Source organism: Macadamia integrifolia, chromosome 9 (assembly GCF_013358625.1).
Source record: "Macadamia integrifolia cultivar HAES 741 chromosome 9, SCU_Mint_v3, whole genome shotgun sequence".
Lineage (NCBI taxonomy): Eukaryota > Viridiplantae > Streptophyta > Magnoliopsida > Proteales > Proteaceae > Macadamia > Macadamia integrifolia.
The window spans coordinates 16,418,303-16,436,878 of NC_056565.1; the positions used below are offsets into that span (position 1 = coordinate 16,418,303).

At 39.2% G+C, this 18,576-nt stretch overlaps 2 protein-coding genes across 2 annotated transcripts in view; one reads left to right on the forward strand and one right to left on the reverse strand.

The window, feature by feature from the left end:
- Nucleotides 1–596: 596 nt before the first annotated feature.
- LOC122090096 (reticulocalbin-1) lies at nt 597–3,918 on the reverse strand. The gene is made up of 6 exons (XM_042659934.1): nt 3,294–3,918; nt 1,926–2,028; nt 1,759–1,824; nt 1,451–1,606; nt 1,211–1,307; nt 597–1,088 (listed from the first exon to the last, which is right to left on the reverse strand). Exons 1-6 carry the CDS (start codon nt 3,841–3,843, stop codon nt 918–920), a joined length of 1,143 nt encoding a protein of 380 aa, XP_042515868.1. The 5' UTR covers nt 3,844–3,918; the 3' UTR covers nt 597–917.
- Nucleotides 3,919–8,146: 4,228 nt separating this feature from the next.
- The window catches only part of LOC122089225 (protein ALTERED PHOSPHATE STARVATION RESPONSE 1), a 12,745-nt gene continuing 2,315 nt past the window's right edge, over nt 8,147–18,576 (forward strand). Inside the window, exons 1-3 of the mRNA XM_042658784.1 lie at nt 8,147–9,383; nt 9,824–9,996; nt 17,818–18,041. Of these exons, the coding sequence (XP_042514718.1) occupies nt 8,339–9,383; nt 9,824–9,996; nt 17,818–18,041 (1,442 nt within the window). The 5' untranslated portion in view covers nt 8,147–8,338. The remainder of the gene's footprint in view (nt 9,384–9,823; nt 9,997–17,817; nt 18,042–18,576) is intronic.

Consider the following 18,576-nt stretch of genomic DNA (forward strand, 5'->3'; position numbering starts at 1 on the left):
GCATGTAGATTTCCCCCAAACCCCAACTCAATTGGAACTCTTTCCTTATAAGGTGTTAAATAATTTGTAATTTTACTCTTTTACCCTTTAAGTATAACATTTTCTTTGCAGGGTAAATCAAGTCATGTTCACGAGTATAATGAAAAACTATGCGAGACAATGCCAACTATTTATAATGATATAATAACAAGTCACTTTCAATCAATTTTTGAGAATATTTTTTTTACCTTTAATTTAAAAATAAAAAATGTATACAATTTTTAGGAATAAAAACAAGGGGTAATAAAAAAAAAAGGTGTCAAATTACTTAGACATGCACTTAATAAAGTGATAATGTTCTCTATGGGGGAGTGGAGCCTCTGCTATAGTCTGACTCTATCCTCCCTATGTAAAATGATCTATATAGACAGAGGAGAGAGACAAACCACGGGGTGTTGGTGGAGGCTGCAGTCCCCAACAAAGAACACTCTCCTCTTGATAAATATTGAAGCTACAAAATTTATTAAACATGTTGACATACCAAACTTATTATTCATTTTAAAATATATTTTGCCCATTAGTAACCAAATGCTAGCTTTCTCTTTCTGTTCCATAAATTATTCTTAATAATAAGATGAAAACACAAATAAAAGCATGCCAAAGATTGTTTTGCATCTAAGGTATGAATGCTGTAAGGGTACTGCTTCATAATGATTCAGGGAATGGGCTAGGGGAAAGGTGGCAACTTATCCCCACCAATGTGATTGAAATATTCAACATAAACCAATAATAGTTACAGGCATTTTCTCTTGACAAAATAACAGTAACTAACATTTTCTCCTACCTAATTACACTGATATTACACATCCATCCACACAAAAGTGGAGGAAAATCCTACCAAATGACTTGAACTAAGAGAAATAGTAGTGCAAGATTCATCAAAACTCATCACGAAAATCATCATCATCATCATAATCATCATAATCGTAATATTCATCGTCATCATCATCGCTGTTATCGAATTCTTCTTCAAACACTTTGCTGTAAAAAATCTCTTCATGATTGAGCATTTCATTAATAGTCAGCTTCCCATCTTTATCACCATCAACCTGAGCAATTTTAATAGTGTGATAGAAAGATTGTGAGGTCAATAAACTCTATTGTGGATGTATTAATTTTCAGAATTGAGGACTTAATTGATTTCAAATATATATTCAACAAAGTAATTAACCTCATGAATTAGAAACTTTGCATAGTATGTAGCATAAGTGATTTCTCCTGGGTAAAGCTGATGTAGTATGGGTAACAACTCTTCAGCTGTCAAAAATCTGCAAATATTCAATTTTAATTAGTACCTAAATTAGGATATTCTCAATATATAAGCTAACTAACATTCTCTAGAAAGAAGTCTAAAAATGGGATTAAAACTGAATAAGAGAAAAAAAAAATGCTATGATAGATAGACAAGTACTTGTCAAAGTTCAAATCAAGCTCTGCAAATTTTTGTTCAGGCTTTGGTATATCTTTTTTATGATATTCATATTCAGCATGGTTCTTGTAAATGTCATATGCATGGTCATGAAACTCAACAAAATTGAGTTTTCCATCCCTATCATCGTCCATGTACCTACATACAACAAAGCAAATATGCTCTTAGTAAATTTATTAAAAAAAAACAACAATGCTAAGGGATAAAACTTTGGTTCATTATGAATTTCCTGGCATCAGTTATAAGGAAAACACATTTTGAAAATGGATCAGGATGATTAGAATATTCACCTTATCTTTTCTCTTAACAACCATACTTGAATTTCTTCATTTTCACTGTCTTTAGGGTTCAAGAAACTGCAACAGAATTTTACTTTTTGTTGATCAATTTCAGAAAGAGAAAAAATTAATGAATGAACAAAATAAATCATAAGGTAGTCTTTGATTCATGATCATACTCGTTTAGTTCATGAAGGTCGAGAAATCCATTGCCATCTACATCTGCATTATTAAATTGTTCCTTCCACCAACCAACTTGACCAGGAGTCATGTCGTTACTCTCTGCTTACCATTTGTTCATCAGAAATCATAATGGGAATGACTTAGACAGATTACATGTCAAATTTGATAACCTATCTCAATTATATGATCCACCATGTACACAACTTTTCCTTTTTCCCTTTGTCATAAAAACTATAGCTAGTACCAAATAAGGTAACTCTTTTAAAGCATTATAACTAGAAAAAAGTTTTCCCATACAACCTTGAAGGAAAGAATCTCCTTAAACAGGTATACATAGTTTTACCCTATGGAAGAGTGGAGGGGCGAATCCAGCCATTGGATGTCTAAAGAATGATATGAAAAGCATCTTATTAAATTTCAAACTCAAATTCAATCATTTACCCTCCCAACTAATGTCATACATTCCCGTGTTTGTCTAAGCACCCCCACTATGGTCCCATGCACCATCTTGGTAGTTTCGACTTTTTTTTACTCCTTGTTTAGCCAATTGGAAAACTCAATTGACATGTGACCAGAGGACCTTGGGGTCTATATGTGACAAACTTTTAGCACCATCTCCATTTAACATGCGATTAAGCAAATCTTGGTACTGGATAAAAAGAGATTCTTTCCTTTCATATAGAAAATAGATCGATGGTTAGATAATGATACATATATTATAAATGGTGTACCCGGTGCACGAGGCTCCTGCATGTACAAGGACATAGGAGGAGGGAGGGGCGAGAACTACACAATTTTATCTTGAAAATGTCGAGAGGCTATTTCGACCGTTTGACCATCAAGTCATAACATTCGTACCTTACCGTTGGACCAACCGCATCCCTTAATGATATGGATTACATACCCAATAAACAAGAGGCCTTTCAAACATTTACTACAAATGCCACTTGAGTTGGAAGTTGGAACACATTACAATAGATCAACTTCAGTTATTGGGAGCATTGCATGTCCCTATATTTTTTACCGAAAATGATTTCAGTACGGGAGCATGGTCCCTATCTCAATACCTGATAATGAGAACGCAAATGCAAGCATCAACTAGGAGGGGTGTGGTGATCATTTTACACCACTTGTGTCCGGGCGCAGGGGTGTGCTCCTAGATAGAGAACACATTCCCATTTTTAGCATTCATCACTCTGTCACCAACTTCAGAGAGTGAGAGAGAGGACAAAATTTTCCTGCATACCCTATTGTGGATTGTGGTTTAATCCTAGCCCACCTCATGTGTTAGGATTGTGATAGCATCCATCACGTGTTCATCTGGTTTGCAAGAAAATTCTATGAGAGAGAGAGAGAAGAGATACCTAAGTTTTTAAGGGAGAACTGATGGAGACATTCAAATAGACTAAGAGAGCCATCACCATCCTCATCGCGCCGCCTCATCTCCTTCAAGGTCTTATAATTCAAGCGTTCAACTGCTCTTTCCACATTCCAAATCTCAAGCTCCTTCAAACTAATAAACCCATCTTTAGGATCCTTATCTATGAGGGGAAACATTGTCAACAACCTCATAGTTATGTTTAACCTTAACTTGCCCTTAATATCCTTAAAATACTCTTCTTCTCCTTCTTCTTCTTTAGTGTCATCACTACTCAAATCGACGGTCGAATTATCCCAAGAAGTAGTACTACTACTACTCATTGGATGATGATTTTCATCTGTAGATCCTCCTGATCTTTCTTCCTCCATCCTTCTCTCCATCTTCCCGACGAGTGGGTCGAACGGTGCATGCTTGTGTCCCAGACGGCGACCACCGTGTAGGTGGCGACCCAATCTACGGGAAGTTGGTGATAAGGTGAGGAAGACGACGACGGTGGCGGCCACCATCAGGTAGCCCACAACCGCCAATTTCATTTTCTCTCTCAACTTCTTGGGCGTCAGAGTCGTCAGCTCTCTGAACTCTGACGCCGGCCGGACTAACTTGAAAAGATTAGAGTTTAGAGAGAGAAAGAGAGATATAGATAGAGAGAGAGAGAAGGTGGTGGTTATTGACAGTTATTGGCAGGGAATGAAGAGTGCATGACCGTTGGCTAGTTCGTTAAATTTGGCTTCATTAATGACCAATTGGTGTTTATAGTTAATATTAATGGTAGGTAGGGACGTGGGGTTGTGTCCTAATTGACCGGTGGACCACGACTGGAGCATTTGGATCAACAGCCGATCATGTGGAATTCTAGTTGGGCTTATGAGTTATGATATAGTCTGATAGATCTTGTTTATGAGTGAAGGGTTGGTAATTCATGAATTAATATAAACAATAAATAAATAAAAAATAAATAAATAACTCTGATTGAGAGTAGAGACAAAGGGTGGGATGAAATGACGGCCGATCTCCACGAAACATCTTATTCTCGTCCATGTTGATGCTTACATGTACACATGTTATTGAAACAAGTCTGACAGGCAAAGATTCTAGATAAAAGGCTATAGTTGCTCCGTAAATATATAGCTCCCTCTGTTTTGTCAAATTCAGAATCTCAGATATCTTTTCTTGCTATCTTCGATTGGTTGAAAGGGAGTTTGGATCAAGCCCTCGTACGAGAACCATTATTGTTTGGTGTCTTATCCACACTTGAAATTCGCTCAATATAAAAACTTATTGTAAGAGGAAAGAGATTAAATGGATTCCATATGTGGATCAGGCACCGTATGAGGATCTAATTAAGACTCATTGAAAAAGCATTACCTTCTTTCTCATCTATTCGTACCTGGTATAGAGCCTTTAAAATAATAATAATAATAATTAAAAAAAAAAAGGCCGAGTTTAGATGAAAAGGCAGTTTTCCACTTTTTGCTAATCTTCTTATAATCTGCTTGATTTATCCCAAAATTTTGGGGATTTTTTTGTGAGTCATTCAAAATTCTAAAAAGAATCTTCTACTCCATCTCACATGGCACGTTAAAATGATCATCCTATCTTTCCCATTGGATGGCAATATGTACACTCTAATTGATTCCTTGCATTGCCGTTAACCCCATTTTTTTTTTTTAGGGAAATTTACATCCACCTCCCCTTGCATTTGGCTTTATCACGTCCCCCTTGAGTTTCATTTATTATATTTAAACCCAAAAACCTAACATTGTAGATTGGTTTGGGGTTTTGATCCGTATTTGAACAATATTTTAGTTAATGCCCACAATACCCTTCTCATTTTTTTTCAACCCACCAAATCTTTGAGATTCTTTGTCTGCTCCGACAAGGAAAGGTCATCGAAATCTCTTCCTTCTCTGGCGAGGAAAAGGTAGTGGTGATGTTATCCATGTAGCCAAGTCTCAGGTAATTTCGATAGCGATTTTTAGTTTAATTTGGTATCTCTGTTTCGATTCATCTGAATTTTTTTTTTTGATCAATCTGAAATTAATGTTGAAATTGCAGGTGGATTACATACTTGGAGACAATCCAAGACCCACAAGTTACACGGTGGGCTATGGGAAAACAACTATCCACTACAAGTTCACCTTAATGCCAATCCGAGCTTTGTTCGTTGCCGTGGAGGATATAGCACATGGTACAGTCACAAGGCTAGTGATTCAAATCTCTTGACCGGTGCCATCGTCGGTGGCCCCTGATGCTTATGATGACTTTGCCGATCACGAGACAACTATCAGCAAACAGAGCCTGCTATCTACAACAACGCTCCCCTTCTTGGTGTCTTGGCTCAACTCCATGGTGGCTATGGTGGTTACGATTAGCAATTACCTGGTCGTTCACAAACCAAATCCAACTCCTTCAGTTAAATCTTCTGCTCCATTTACAAATTGAGCAAAAGGAAACAACTTCATGGAACGCAAAAGGAAGAACTTACCAAAGATACTCTACAGTGGTGACCAACGTATCTAGGAAGACAGTGAAGGATTCAGTGTTCGAAAGGACTAATTTGAACAATTTAACACTAGAGCTACAGAACCCACAAACCCAGCTCAGAAAAATATCCAAATTTTCGCCCATCATACAATTAGACCAATGCGTGCAAGGATTCCATAGAGAGAAAATAAGAAAATTAAAATAAGGGGGGATTTAAATAAAAGAAATTAATAAAATATAAAAAAAATATAGAATTGACTTTACGGACGAAGCCATGACATCTCGGCCTATTGGGAGATAGCCGACCTCTTCTCAATATAAGATCAAGGGACAATTTTTAGGATTTCATTCCTTCCCTATTTTTGTTGGTCCTTCTTCTTAAATGGGATAGGATAATCGTTACAAAGAGTTACCTCTTACTCCACTAATACCACTTCTCTAATAACTCCACTACAACCAATATTCTTAAACAACTAAAACCTATCTCAAAATTAACTACCCCCGCTTATTTGTGCACGTAACATTCCATACCTGTTAAGATTGGTCTTGTCTTCAAGTCCATTTCATGGAAATTGAATCTTCATTGCATCTAGATTTTTCCAAGTCGTTTTAGCATGTGGTAGTCTTCCCTTGGCTTTATCGAGGAAGCCACGACCTCGTTTCTCTAGAGAGAAATTGTAGAAATTCCACCTGTGGATGTCGTGCCTAATCTTTGATATCAGATTATACGTGCAAGGATTCCATAGAGAGAAAATAGGAAAATTAATATAAGGGAGGGATTTAGATAAAAGAAATTAATAAAATATAAAAAAAATAGATAGGGTTGGCTTTACAGACGAAGCCATGACGTCCCGACCTGTTAGGAGGTAGCCGACCTCTTCTCAAGTTAAGATTAAGAAATAATTTTTAAGATTTCATTCATTCTCTATTTTTGTTGGTCCTTCCTCTTAAATAGAATAGGATAACCATTACAAAGAGTTACAACCTCTTACACCACTAATACAACTTCTTTAATAACTCCTACTATAACCAATAACTCACACATAATTGAAAATTCTTAAACAACTAAAACCTATGTCAAAATTAACTACTCCTGCTTATTTGTGCACGTAACACACTTTTGATCTATATTTCCACTTCATGTGACACCTGAACAATCCAAATTCTCCGTTTTTATAGTGCAACATGTCTTGATTGTAACCCTAATAATCCAAAGATTAGAGTTGTTCCCACAGACGATCAGACCAAATCCTAGAAAAATCCACCAACAGAACATCTTAAGTACACCCCCAAGGTAAATGCAGCCTCGATCATCTCCACTTTCGCCAAAGATTTTCACTCACTTCATCGAAAAATGTAGTTTCTTCTCCACTTACGACGAATAAGGTAAACTCTTTCTCTTTCAATTGGGCTTGATTTTCGGGGGTTTTGTTTTATAAAAGTGACAAGGGGTATAATAAAAATTTAAAGTTGGGATTTGTATGTTACAGGTAATAATGTCTTTTTAATTTCAAAACTAACATCAGGCTTATAGTGTTAATTTTGATGAATTTAAATGTAACAAACAAAATTTAAGGGGTAAGATGTAATAAAGACAAATTTGAGGGGAGGTGAATGTAAATTTCTCTTAATTTTATAATGAAACCCAGCAAAATATAATAAAGACAAACTTAAGGGGAGGTGCATGTAACTTTCTCTTAATTTTAAATGTAGTTATTGGTTTTCTTGTGGTTGTCGACTCTTTGCTTGTGCATTGAATCACTATATGTAGATACCTCTATGGATTACGATGGGCCAAAAGTGTCTTTGTCAAGAGTATGGAATTGATTCCTGGATTGCTTACCTAGTTGGATGGAAAGATGTTGCCCCCTCATTTTCATTACGTCTTTTATCCACCTTTGTGATGGTGTGAGATGGCTTGGAATACGATGCATTGTTCAATTTCTTTGTCTTAGCTGTGCACGTGCATTATTTATGCTCTAAGGAGGCGGGACATTTTGGAGGGCACTGTTTATTTTTAACACCTGGCAAAATCTTTAACAATGTTAACAAGTCAGCCATCAAAAAGTGCTGATTATTATAACACGTGTATCATATAGTGAGCTACGAAGCCTACCATGCATGCTGCAGCTGCTACGTGGTAGACTGCCTTCTCAATCATCTAAGTAACAACGGCATCATTTTTCATCAAAAAAAAAATATATATATATATACAACGGCATCATTCTCTGTTTCTGACACGTAATCGAACCAACCGGTCCGATCCGATCCGGTCCTTAATATTATTCAAAAACTTTAAAAAGATTCCTCCTTTCCGCTCAATCTAGATCTTCGAGCTCCCTGTACAGTGACAGTAAAAAAGAAAGAGAGAGAGAGAGAGAGAGAGAGAGCTCCAGAACTGCACAGAATGGCCAGTGAGGTACTTCGATTACAAGAAACGCTACCCTTGTAACCCTACGAGGATAGCCACCAAAATCACCATTTCAGAGTTGCAGAGGAAGCTCAAAATCCACCCAAAACAAGTTCAACCTTCAAAGCAAGAAAATGGGTTGTACTCAGTCCAAGATCGAGAACGAAGAAGCTGTATCTCGCTGCAAAGATCGAAAGCAGTTCATGAAAGATGCCGTCACCTCCCGCAACGCCTTCGCCGCTGCCCATTCTGCCTACTCGATTGCCTTGAAGAACACCGGTGCCGCCCTAAGTGACTATGGTCAAGGCGAAGTCCAAGATCTCCACCGCCCATCTCAGCCAACCCCACAACCACCCATTGAAAACCTTCCCCCTCCGCCGCCTCCTCTCCCCAACTTCTCCTCTACTCCTCTTCAACGCGCCGCCAGTATGCCGGAATTCCTCATCTCCAAGTCTCATCACATCCCCGACCACCCTGACACCATCCGTGAAGAGGATGACGCCGACGATGATGCTGACGACAATGCTGACACCCTTCCTCATGAAGACGAAGAGAATGAGGTCAGTGATCTCAATCTCCGCCGCCACCGTCACCATCACAGCGCCGGCGCTGGGGCTGGCGGCGGAGGTAGGAGGACGGTGACGGCCGAACCACCTCCTCCGCCATCCCCACCTCCTACCCCTCCTGATAACCCTCCAACCCCACTTCCCCTAGAGTCCAAGGGCATGATGTCATGGGATTACTTCTTCCCCATGGCTGAGAACATGCCCGGCCCTTCTTTGAGTGAGGCAGATGAGATTAGGCCTGAGAAAGATGAGGCTGAGAATGGGATGTATGAGATGAGGTTTGATAGAGCACAGAATGGTGGTGGACATGTTGATGTTGGAGGTCAGGGTAGTAACGTCGAGCCACCTCCGACGCCGGAGATGGTGATTGAGCAGACTGAGATGGTGGCAGTGAAGCCTCCGAAGAATGGGAAGCAAGTTCATCTTGTTCATACCAACACGGCGCCTGCTGAGGTTAAGAGAGGGGGTAGGGGTGCACCTAGTGTTAATCTGTTGCAGATACTGCATAAGCTTGATGATCATTTCCTTCGGGCGTCGGAAAGTGCTCATGAAGTTTCAAAAATGCTTGAGGCTACTCGGCTGCATTATCACTCCAACTTCGCTGACAATCGAGGTATTCATCAGTCTTCTCACAATCTCACCTATCATTCCTTTTCTTTGATATCCCCTTCAAAGTTTCTTTGGATTTAAGATGACTGTGCGTATGCTTCTGAATTTTTTGGGGGGATAATTAATGCCTCTGAATTTTCAAAATTTTGAGGTATTTAAATGTGAATTTATTGGCATTTATTGGGGGAAGGGAGTCATTAGATGAGATACTTTAATCCAGTAATTGGCTTCATTAAGAAACTGATTATGCAAATGGGTATTAAATGAAGAAAAAAGTAAAAGAGCTGATTTTTTTTTCTTCTTATTAGAAGCTTTGTGAGTTTGTGGTATGCATAAAATTGGAGTGTGGACTAGTTCTTTCATTTAAGCCGTGTGAGCAATATTTATTTTTCTATTATGTTTAGTTTTTGTATTGACACATAATTAGCTTACTGCTATATGCAGGACACATTGACCATTCTGCCATAGTTCTGCGTGTTATTACATGGAACAAGACGTTTAGAGGTTTAAATACTAATGATGGAAAGGATGATTTTGATTCAGAAGAATTTGAAACTCATGCTACTGTATTGGATAAGTTGCTAGCGTGGGAGAAAAAACTCTATGATGAAGTTAAGGTGCGTCAAAACTGATCATATGGTCTCATGTATTTGTTATTAGTTTTTCAGGTGGATTTCTTTTCCTGCTGCTGATGCTCAATTTCAGATCAAACTATTAAGTTATGGGGAAAAGATTACCACAACGCCAGTATGCGGATCACTTTTGCAGACCCCCTCATATTTCACTGTTCATCCATGACAGTGAAATGTCTAAGATAGCTTCTCCATTGGAAGATCCAAAGGGAAACCCTCTGACACCCACATCAGAAAACGGGTGTCAGAGAGAAACCTCTCCCTTAGATATTTATGAAATGGCAATTTCTTCCTCCACTTGGTTCATTAGTTTAGGTTCCACGAACATGTGCTGTGATGCTTTACCAAATAGAATGTCATCTTTCCCAACTGAGTTCTTCTGATCAGATATTTTTATTTTTTGTTACGATGCCTTCCATCTTGAATTGCTTACTGTGATATGTAGCTTCTGTGAGGTTGCATCATTTTGTATCCCTCGTATGGACCCTTGATCTCAGAAGAATTAGACGAATCACTATTAGTTGCCTGTCACCCATGCCCTTCTGCCTCTGATTGGCATCATGAATGTTGTAAATGTCAATAAGGGTAGTTGAAAGAATGATGAAAACAGGATAATACAGAGGTCAGAGAGGCATTAATTACAAAACCCCACCACCCCCCCCACCCCCAAAAAAAATCAGAAGCACACACACAATCATCTTAAATCCAAAGAAATTTTCGGGGGATATCAAAGGAAAGGAATGATAGGTGGGAAGACTGATGAATACCTCGATTGTCTGTGAAGTTGGAGTGATAATGCAACCAAGTAGCCTCAAGCATTTTCGAAACTTCATGAGCACTCTCTGACGTCCGAAGGAAATGACCATCAAGCTTATGTAGTATTTGCAACAGATTAACACTAGGTACACCCCTGCTCGCTCTCTTAACCTTAGCAGGCGCCGTGTTGGAATGAACAAGATGAACTAGCTTCCCATTCTTGGGAGGCTTCACCGCCACCATCTTAGTCTGCTCAATCACCATCTCCGGCGTCCGAGGTGGCTCGATGTTACTACCTTGACCTCCAACATCAACATGTCCCCCACCATTCTGTGCTCTATCAAACCTCATCTCATACATTCCCTTCTTAGCCTCATCTTTCACAGGCCTAATCTCATCTGCCTCACTCAAAGAAGGGCCGGGCATGTTCTCAACAATGGGGAAGAGGGAAGAAGTAATCCCATGACATCATGCCCTTGGACTCTGGGGGAAGTGGGGTAGGAGGTGGGGATGGTGGAGGAGGTGGTTCGGCCATCATCGTCCACCAACCTCCACCGCCTCGGCCGCCAACGCCGGCGCTGTGATGGTGACTTGGCGGCACAGTTTGAGTTATTTACCTCATTGTTGTCGTCTCCAGGAGGAGGGCCATTGGCATTGTCGCCTTCCTCTTCATGGATGGTGTCGGGGTGCTTGGGGAGCTGATGGGACTCAGGAGACGGGTAAGTCTCGCATATTGGTTGCTCGTCGAAGAGGAATGAGGAGAGAAGTTGTTGGGAGAAGGCGGCGGAGGTGGAAGGGTTTCCATGGATGGTTGTGGGGTTGGCTGAGATGGGCGGTGGAGATCTTAAATGTTGCCTTGACCATAGTCACTTAGGGTGGCACCGGTGTTCTTTAGTGCAATGGAGTAGGCAGAATGGGTGGTGGTGAAGGTGTTGCGGGTAGTGACGGCATCTTTCATGAACTGCTTAGCTTCTTCGTTCTCAATCTTGGACTGGGTACAATCCATTTTCTTGTTTTTGAAGATTGAACTTTGTTGGGTGGATTTTGATCTTCCTCTGCAACTGAAATGTTGACTTTGGTTACTTCGTAGAGTCACAAGGGTAGTGTTTCCTGTGCTCGAAGCACCTCAGTGGGCATTCTCTGCAGTTCTGCAGCTCTCAGAATAATACAATGGTCAGAGAGGAGCTATTGCTTGTTTGGAAAGTGTCTACAGTTGCTTACAGAATATGTGGAAACTTCACGGAGAATTCAAATTTCTATTGGGTAGTTATACTTGAAATACGTGAACTTCATTGCTTTCATTATGTGTCTTTGTATCAGTCAGGGATATATTTTATTTGAAATCCATTATCTTCTCAAAGATTCCTATTACTTATTCTACATGATTTTGATGAAACCAGTATAGTAGAGGAAATTTACAATAGGGGGAAATTTTGGTTATATGAGAACGGTGGGGAAATTAGGTGGTGGACCCAAGTCTGTCTGTTGATAATAATGGATCAAAAGCAGTTTAGGTCCAAGCCTGGGCCTAGACTAGTTATATACAAAAGTTCTGACATCAGCTTAAACTCAAATTTGCAAAGCCCAAGCCACAGTATGGGGTGGGATCATATTGGGCCTGCTCGTCCCACTAGGAGCACTTGGATAATGTTTACAAAAGTGAAGCAGGTTCTTTTTGCTCTGATGCCAGAAAGAATTCCTTGATAGAAGTATTGAAAATGTGATGAGTTAAACATGTAGCACTCCATTATCCAACCGACAGCTTGTACTTGGCCAAAAGAGAAGATGGATCAAAAGTGGAGGTACATCAAATATATCCCGAGGTCATTGAGAACATTAACCTCAGTACATAAGTTTTGATTACATACAAAAAGTCTCCTTTTTCAAAGTTTTTATGGCAGTTAGTACTAGTACTACAAAGTGCATAAGTTGGAAAAGATTAGGGTTCATCTGATCCGTTTAGGAATTGGGAAACATACATTTAAGGTTGAACTCTGAGTTGTAAGTGATGATATTGTTGACAGTGAAACGATTGCCTCCAAGATGTTGATGAGCTAAAATGGGAAATGGAGGGCTGTTGAAATTCTTGCAAGGTTGATAGGTAAGTAACTGCCCCAATCTGTCAATGCCTTTGCCAATTGAGTTTTCTATCTGTAAACTACTCAAATTCAGGTATAAATGTTCCAAAGGCTTTCAGCCTAACTGGAGGCCTTAAGTCTGATATCATTGTTCTTGTGCTGATCACATTGTCATGTGATGGAATGTCAATTTATGAGTAGCCGACAGCAAGAACCAAGGAGAAAACTCCAAATATTATCACCATTTTATGATTTTTAGAATATTAAGGGATTTTTCTTTGGGGGTATTTTGAACATTAAGGAGTCACTATTCTGATTTTTTGGAGATGAGCAGGGGAGCTATAGCGCAAGCCAAGGAACCCATAACGCATAACAGGAATAACACGTGGATCGGAGTATATTAGGGATATCATAGATTGTGGTGATATTTGTATTGCCAAGGTTGTCACTATAGAAAATTGGTTGGGGCAAAATGTATTTAATAGACATGTTGAAAACATGGGTGATAAATTAGTAGGACATTGGCTTTGATGTACGAATGGGGGATTGTTAGATATATGTGTCCATCAAGTCTAATTTAAAGTGCTTAGATTAAAATATTTTGCATTATCATTTTATATGGGATTGGTTAACCTAAGTTTATACCTTAAAGTGTTCGCAACTGAGGACAGAATTGGGCATTTTGCTATTACAGTTGTGACATTGTATATTCTTGGAATGTGATTCCAAATTATAAATGTGAGTGTTCATATTGTATGTATATCGAGTTGGATCATCTTGAGAGTCTTGCATGGACTTCTGTCATTTGTTTAAGCAACGAGATTCTGTTCGATAGTTATTTTGGTTCCCATACATAGAGGTCCTCACCGTTGCAATTGGACTTTTTGCATTTGGTGTACCGAAGTCAGAAATTCCAATATTAATTAATAAAATAAATATGGGTTAAATTGAATTTGTTTTGAGACTTCTCCAGATAAATGCATATCCATCCATAAATATTATATTCATGATGCCTATAAAATATCATATTCATGAAGCAGAAACATGGAAGCACTCCTAGGAATGTGGATAATGTACCAGATTAGTCCATTCGAATTGGAAATTTCAATTCATCCATAACTGCTTAGTCGAGACAACAATGACTAATCCATATTAATAAATATATGACAATGCCACTAAGTAATACCTATAGCACTATAAGGGTGGTGTGGGAGGAGTTTACACGTGGAAGCAGCTCAACTTCCCTCCTTGTACAGTAGAGAAAGGTAGGGTAGACACTACTCCTATGTTGGCATGTATAAGCACTAGTTTCATTGCCTTGCATGACAAACCCATCGAAAGCACATACAAGCCTTTTCAGTTCAGGAGGAGGGTCGTGGAGCGATCGAAGCCCTATGTTCCCTTCCCTTGTGTATTTGATGCTACAGGGGTGATCCTAGTTGACTCGGCCTAGGCAGGAATCTTTGACCTGTGATGTAGGGAGTCAGGTGATTTCTTGGTCCTCCACCGGTGCTTGTGCAGAGGAAGAACTTAGAATATCGTAGCTGCTTATGGTTATTTTGGCCGATTGATCATCCAATATGTATGCTAGTTTCAACAATTCTTGTTCTCTACATTTCTTCCTAGCTGCTTGGCCTGTAGTAGGTATCTGGTTCACTGCTTTAGGAGTGCGGAGGTTGTTCCCACCATTGAAGTCAGAATGTGGGACTGTTAAGTGGAGAGACTTAGGTGTAATTATTTCTATCACTTAAAGGAGTTATAAGTTATATCCACTTATGACTTAATGAGTACATAATTTCATTTACTTGGATAGGGTGGTACTATTAACTATACGAAGCTATTTACTCTAGTTGAGTGAGACTTCTTTAAGGCAACCCACATAGGATCACCAAGTAGGCTCCCACCACTTGGCCTTTAGTATGCTACAAGGATACTATGTCTTACAAAATTATAAAATAGCAGCCAAGAGAAGAGAAAAATAACCCACAGATTTTACTGTGTATTAGGGTTTTGAACCCTGGAAGAACATAGAGGGATCGTTTGTTGCTGTTCTTCTCATGCAATTGTTGCTGGAGGGATACCCAGGTCTTCCCTATGTGCATCTCAAGTTCAAGACTTAAGTTGCTGTATTTCTTTTGGAGGTGCCACGCTTGTGGTATGAAGAGGTAACACTGAAACCCTAATATTATGTTTTGTTCGACCCTATTGCTTGCAAGGAACAGTTCATGTTTGTGAAATTTCGATTTGGCATCACCCCCGCCAACAGGTGTTGAATATGTCACTAACATATTATCGCCATGGGCCTCATGGCGGCACCTAGGTGTCTCCTATAGTCCTATGTATGCCCCACAGCAACATTGATGAAAGGTTGCTGTGGGCAGCATACTTGGGGAATGTGATGGGTGGAATGTAAATAATGACTCCGACTTCTGCTAATGGTGGAGAGAGAAAAAAACAGTTCAAGATTTCTCAGGGAAGGAAGAGTATGGAGGGGTGAGACAGTTGGGGAAGATGAAGTGGGGCTCTGCCATATTTTTTCTCCTGTTAGGCTCATTTTTGGGTTTGATCTCTTCTTTGTTGCGTGTAGAGGTTTTGTTTCTTCCTCTTCTCTGCTTTATTCTTCTTCATTTGGTTCTTAGTTTTTTTACCACTATGGGTGGCTTCTGGTACTAGCTTCACTTGATGTAACTGTTTGTAAAAGCATTCCTTCGTCTTGATTTATTTTCAATGGTAAAAGGTTCTGAGCCGCCGGGGCAGAGTATGCTAGTACCTCTATGTCTATCTCTCTCCTCCTAACATGAAAGACCTTGCTGCGCTCCAATGTACAAAACCATTTTGTCGCACCTCATTGGTGCATTCCTGTATGCTGCTTCCCTAGAGAACCCTCTCCATATTTTCAATTTTAATTTTCTGTTTTAAGATATAATGAAAACTGCTCTTGGTGGCAATGTTGGCATTGCAATGACAGTATAACGATAATAACAATGTAAAGGCAGGGGTATCTGAGTCATCTTGCTACCAAAAAGGAATTTCCTGTTTTTCAGGAGCCTTATTTGGAGAAGTTTTTTCTGACATCCAGTTTGCAAATAAATGTACAATGGAGGCCCTAAATGCAAAAAAACTCCCTTAAGGGAGGGTGCACGAACAGATCATAATAGCTATAGAAATGTTGGTGTTGAATACGACACCCACACAGTGTTGCCATAGGTGTCACGGTGACACCTAGGTGTCTCCTATGTATGCCTCAGGCAATTGGGTCGTCCTTGGGGAAAGGGTGTTAAGAGTGTACTAGGCAATGGCTAATTAGGCAACCCCAGATCTGAGCCTATGCTATAGGCGACCACCCAGGCAGTGAATAAAATGTCTGTACACACTCCTTCACACAAATACATGTTTTATATACTTGTGATACAGCATATAATTATCAAGTATTGTGTAAGATTTTCTATATACTTGTGATACAGTATATAATATTAAGGGCCTATTTGATAACGTTTCTGCCGTTTCTGTTTCAAGAAACGGCATAAACATAAATTTCCGTTTCTAGAAACAGAAACGGAATTGAAGGTGTTTGATAAGTCATGTTTTTAGAAGTCGATAGTAACCAATGAAAAAATGGCCACAAGTTGTTTCCAGAAACGGCGAAACAAGTTGTGCCTGGGTCATTTCTTGAACCATAAATAAGTAAAAATTTATATTTCAATTTCTGAAAATAAGTGAAACGAAACAGTTTTATCAAACGCTTTTTACTCTGTTTCTGCTGTTTCTGGAAACAGAAACGGCAGAAACGCGTTTCTTGAAACGTTATCAAACGGGCCTTAAGTATTGTGAAAGTTTAATGCTAGTGTGTAGGCTGTGTTTGTTTTATGTTCCCTTCCATTAATGTATGCAGCTTGTAAAGGAAAATGGCTGGGAGCACGGGCTCAGATTCTGTGATGTGGGACAGCCTGGGTTTGAGGTTTATAAAGCTGAACTACATTGAAGAGGTGGTGGAAGAGTGTTTGGGCTGACTCGGGTCTAAAGAAGAAGAAGTTAGTAAAGAGATAAGAATTAACTCCTAGAAGAGAAGTTCAGTACATAGTTGTCAAGGGCTTGCCTAGGCAACAAAGGTGGTTCTTGAATGCCTAGGTGACCGGTTGGCATATTGTTCAAGGCGCCTAGGCAGAAAATAGGAGGAAATGAAAGGGAAAAAATGAAGGGAAGGGGAAGGAAATGGGGAGAAAATCAGAGAAAGAATGAAAAGTAGAAGAATGATATGGAGAAGAAGCAGTAGCAGTTGCCACTAACGCCAGAAGGTTGCAGTGGCAGCCACTGCCAGCACCTTAACCACCATCAAGAAGAAGAAGACCCTCTCATAGTAAAAAAAGAAATAATTTATTATTTTACAAAAGTTTCCTTTTAAAATTAAAATTAATAGGACATAAGTTTAATGATTTAGACAAAATCCTCTTCTTTATACAACACGGCTTGACCGCTTTGGCTTGCCTTGCCACCATGACAACTATGGTTCAGTAATTTTTCCTAAAGATCTGGGGAAGGAGGGGGAAAAAGAGTAGAAAAAGATGAAAGGAGAGATGACAAGAATAAAAAATAGAGCAGAAATCAACAGAAGAAAAACGTAAAGATAGAATAAGGGGGCAGATTACATTTAAACAGCGATGTAGCATATAGCCTTTTTGCCTCTTAGTCATGTTCCTATTTGCAATTTGTTGGCAACCTGAATTGCAGTCAATAAGTTGCAATGTGATGCGAAAGTCCCAACTAACTCTTGAGAAAATAAATAATAAAAAGCTTAAAAAGATTCAATGCCTTTTTTAAGTTGGTTAGCATAAACTTCCTTGGTCAATGTAATATGCATGTGAAGTTTCTGATTCAATTTTATTTTTCTTCCCTTTTGGTTTGTTGCACCAATCATGTTTCTTTTTGTGCTCTGAATGCTAAATTTTATCATATTTTGAATTATGTTGGACAGGCTGGTGAACTTATGAAACTGGAATATCAGAGAAAGGTTGCTTTGTTGAATAAGCAAAAGAAACGTGGTGCTAGTTCTGAGGCGCTAGAGAGAACCAAGGCTGCAGTGAGTCATTTGCACACAAGATACATAGTTGACATGCAGTCAATGGATTCGACAGTCTCTGAAATAAATCGTTTACGTGATCAGCAGTTGTATCCAAAACTTGTTGACCTTGTTGATGCGTAAGTTGACAAGCCACCCAAACTTGTTGCATCAGTTGTTTGTATCGTCTAATAATTTTAAAGGAAAAGATTGCCACACCGCAAGTGTGCAGTTTCCCTCTCGCATGATTTTTTATTTTTTTATTTAATTTTCTCACATTCTGAAAATGTGGGCCCCCATGTGGATGACCTTTTTCAGGAAACCAATTGGTGTGGAGTGCAGATTCCTCTCCACACTGGCAGGCATGGGGGACCCTCTCCCTATCTTTAAATAAAACGCCTTCAAATGCTTACGAGTAGCCCTTAATCTGAGTAGAAAGGGTTAAATTGTCATGCTGATTTATACTTGTGTATATAGAAGGTAGAGGCAGCATTAGGTGATTTTTATTCATTTCTGTTTTAATACAAATGCTTCTGTTGGCTATCAGAGGGGGGGAGGGGAAAGGAAAGAGAGAAGTGGATGTCAGTTGAACTGATGAAAGTTCTTTCATCTCAAATTCAATCCCAAAGCTGTTATTTCATTACGCATATGTATAAGATTTTTTTTTTTTGGGGG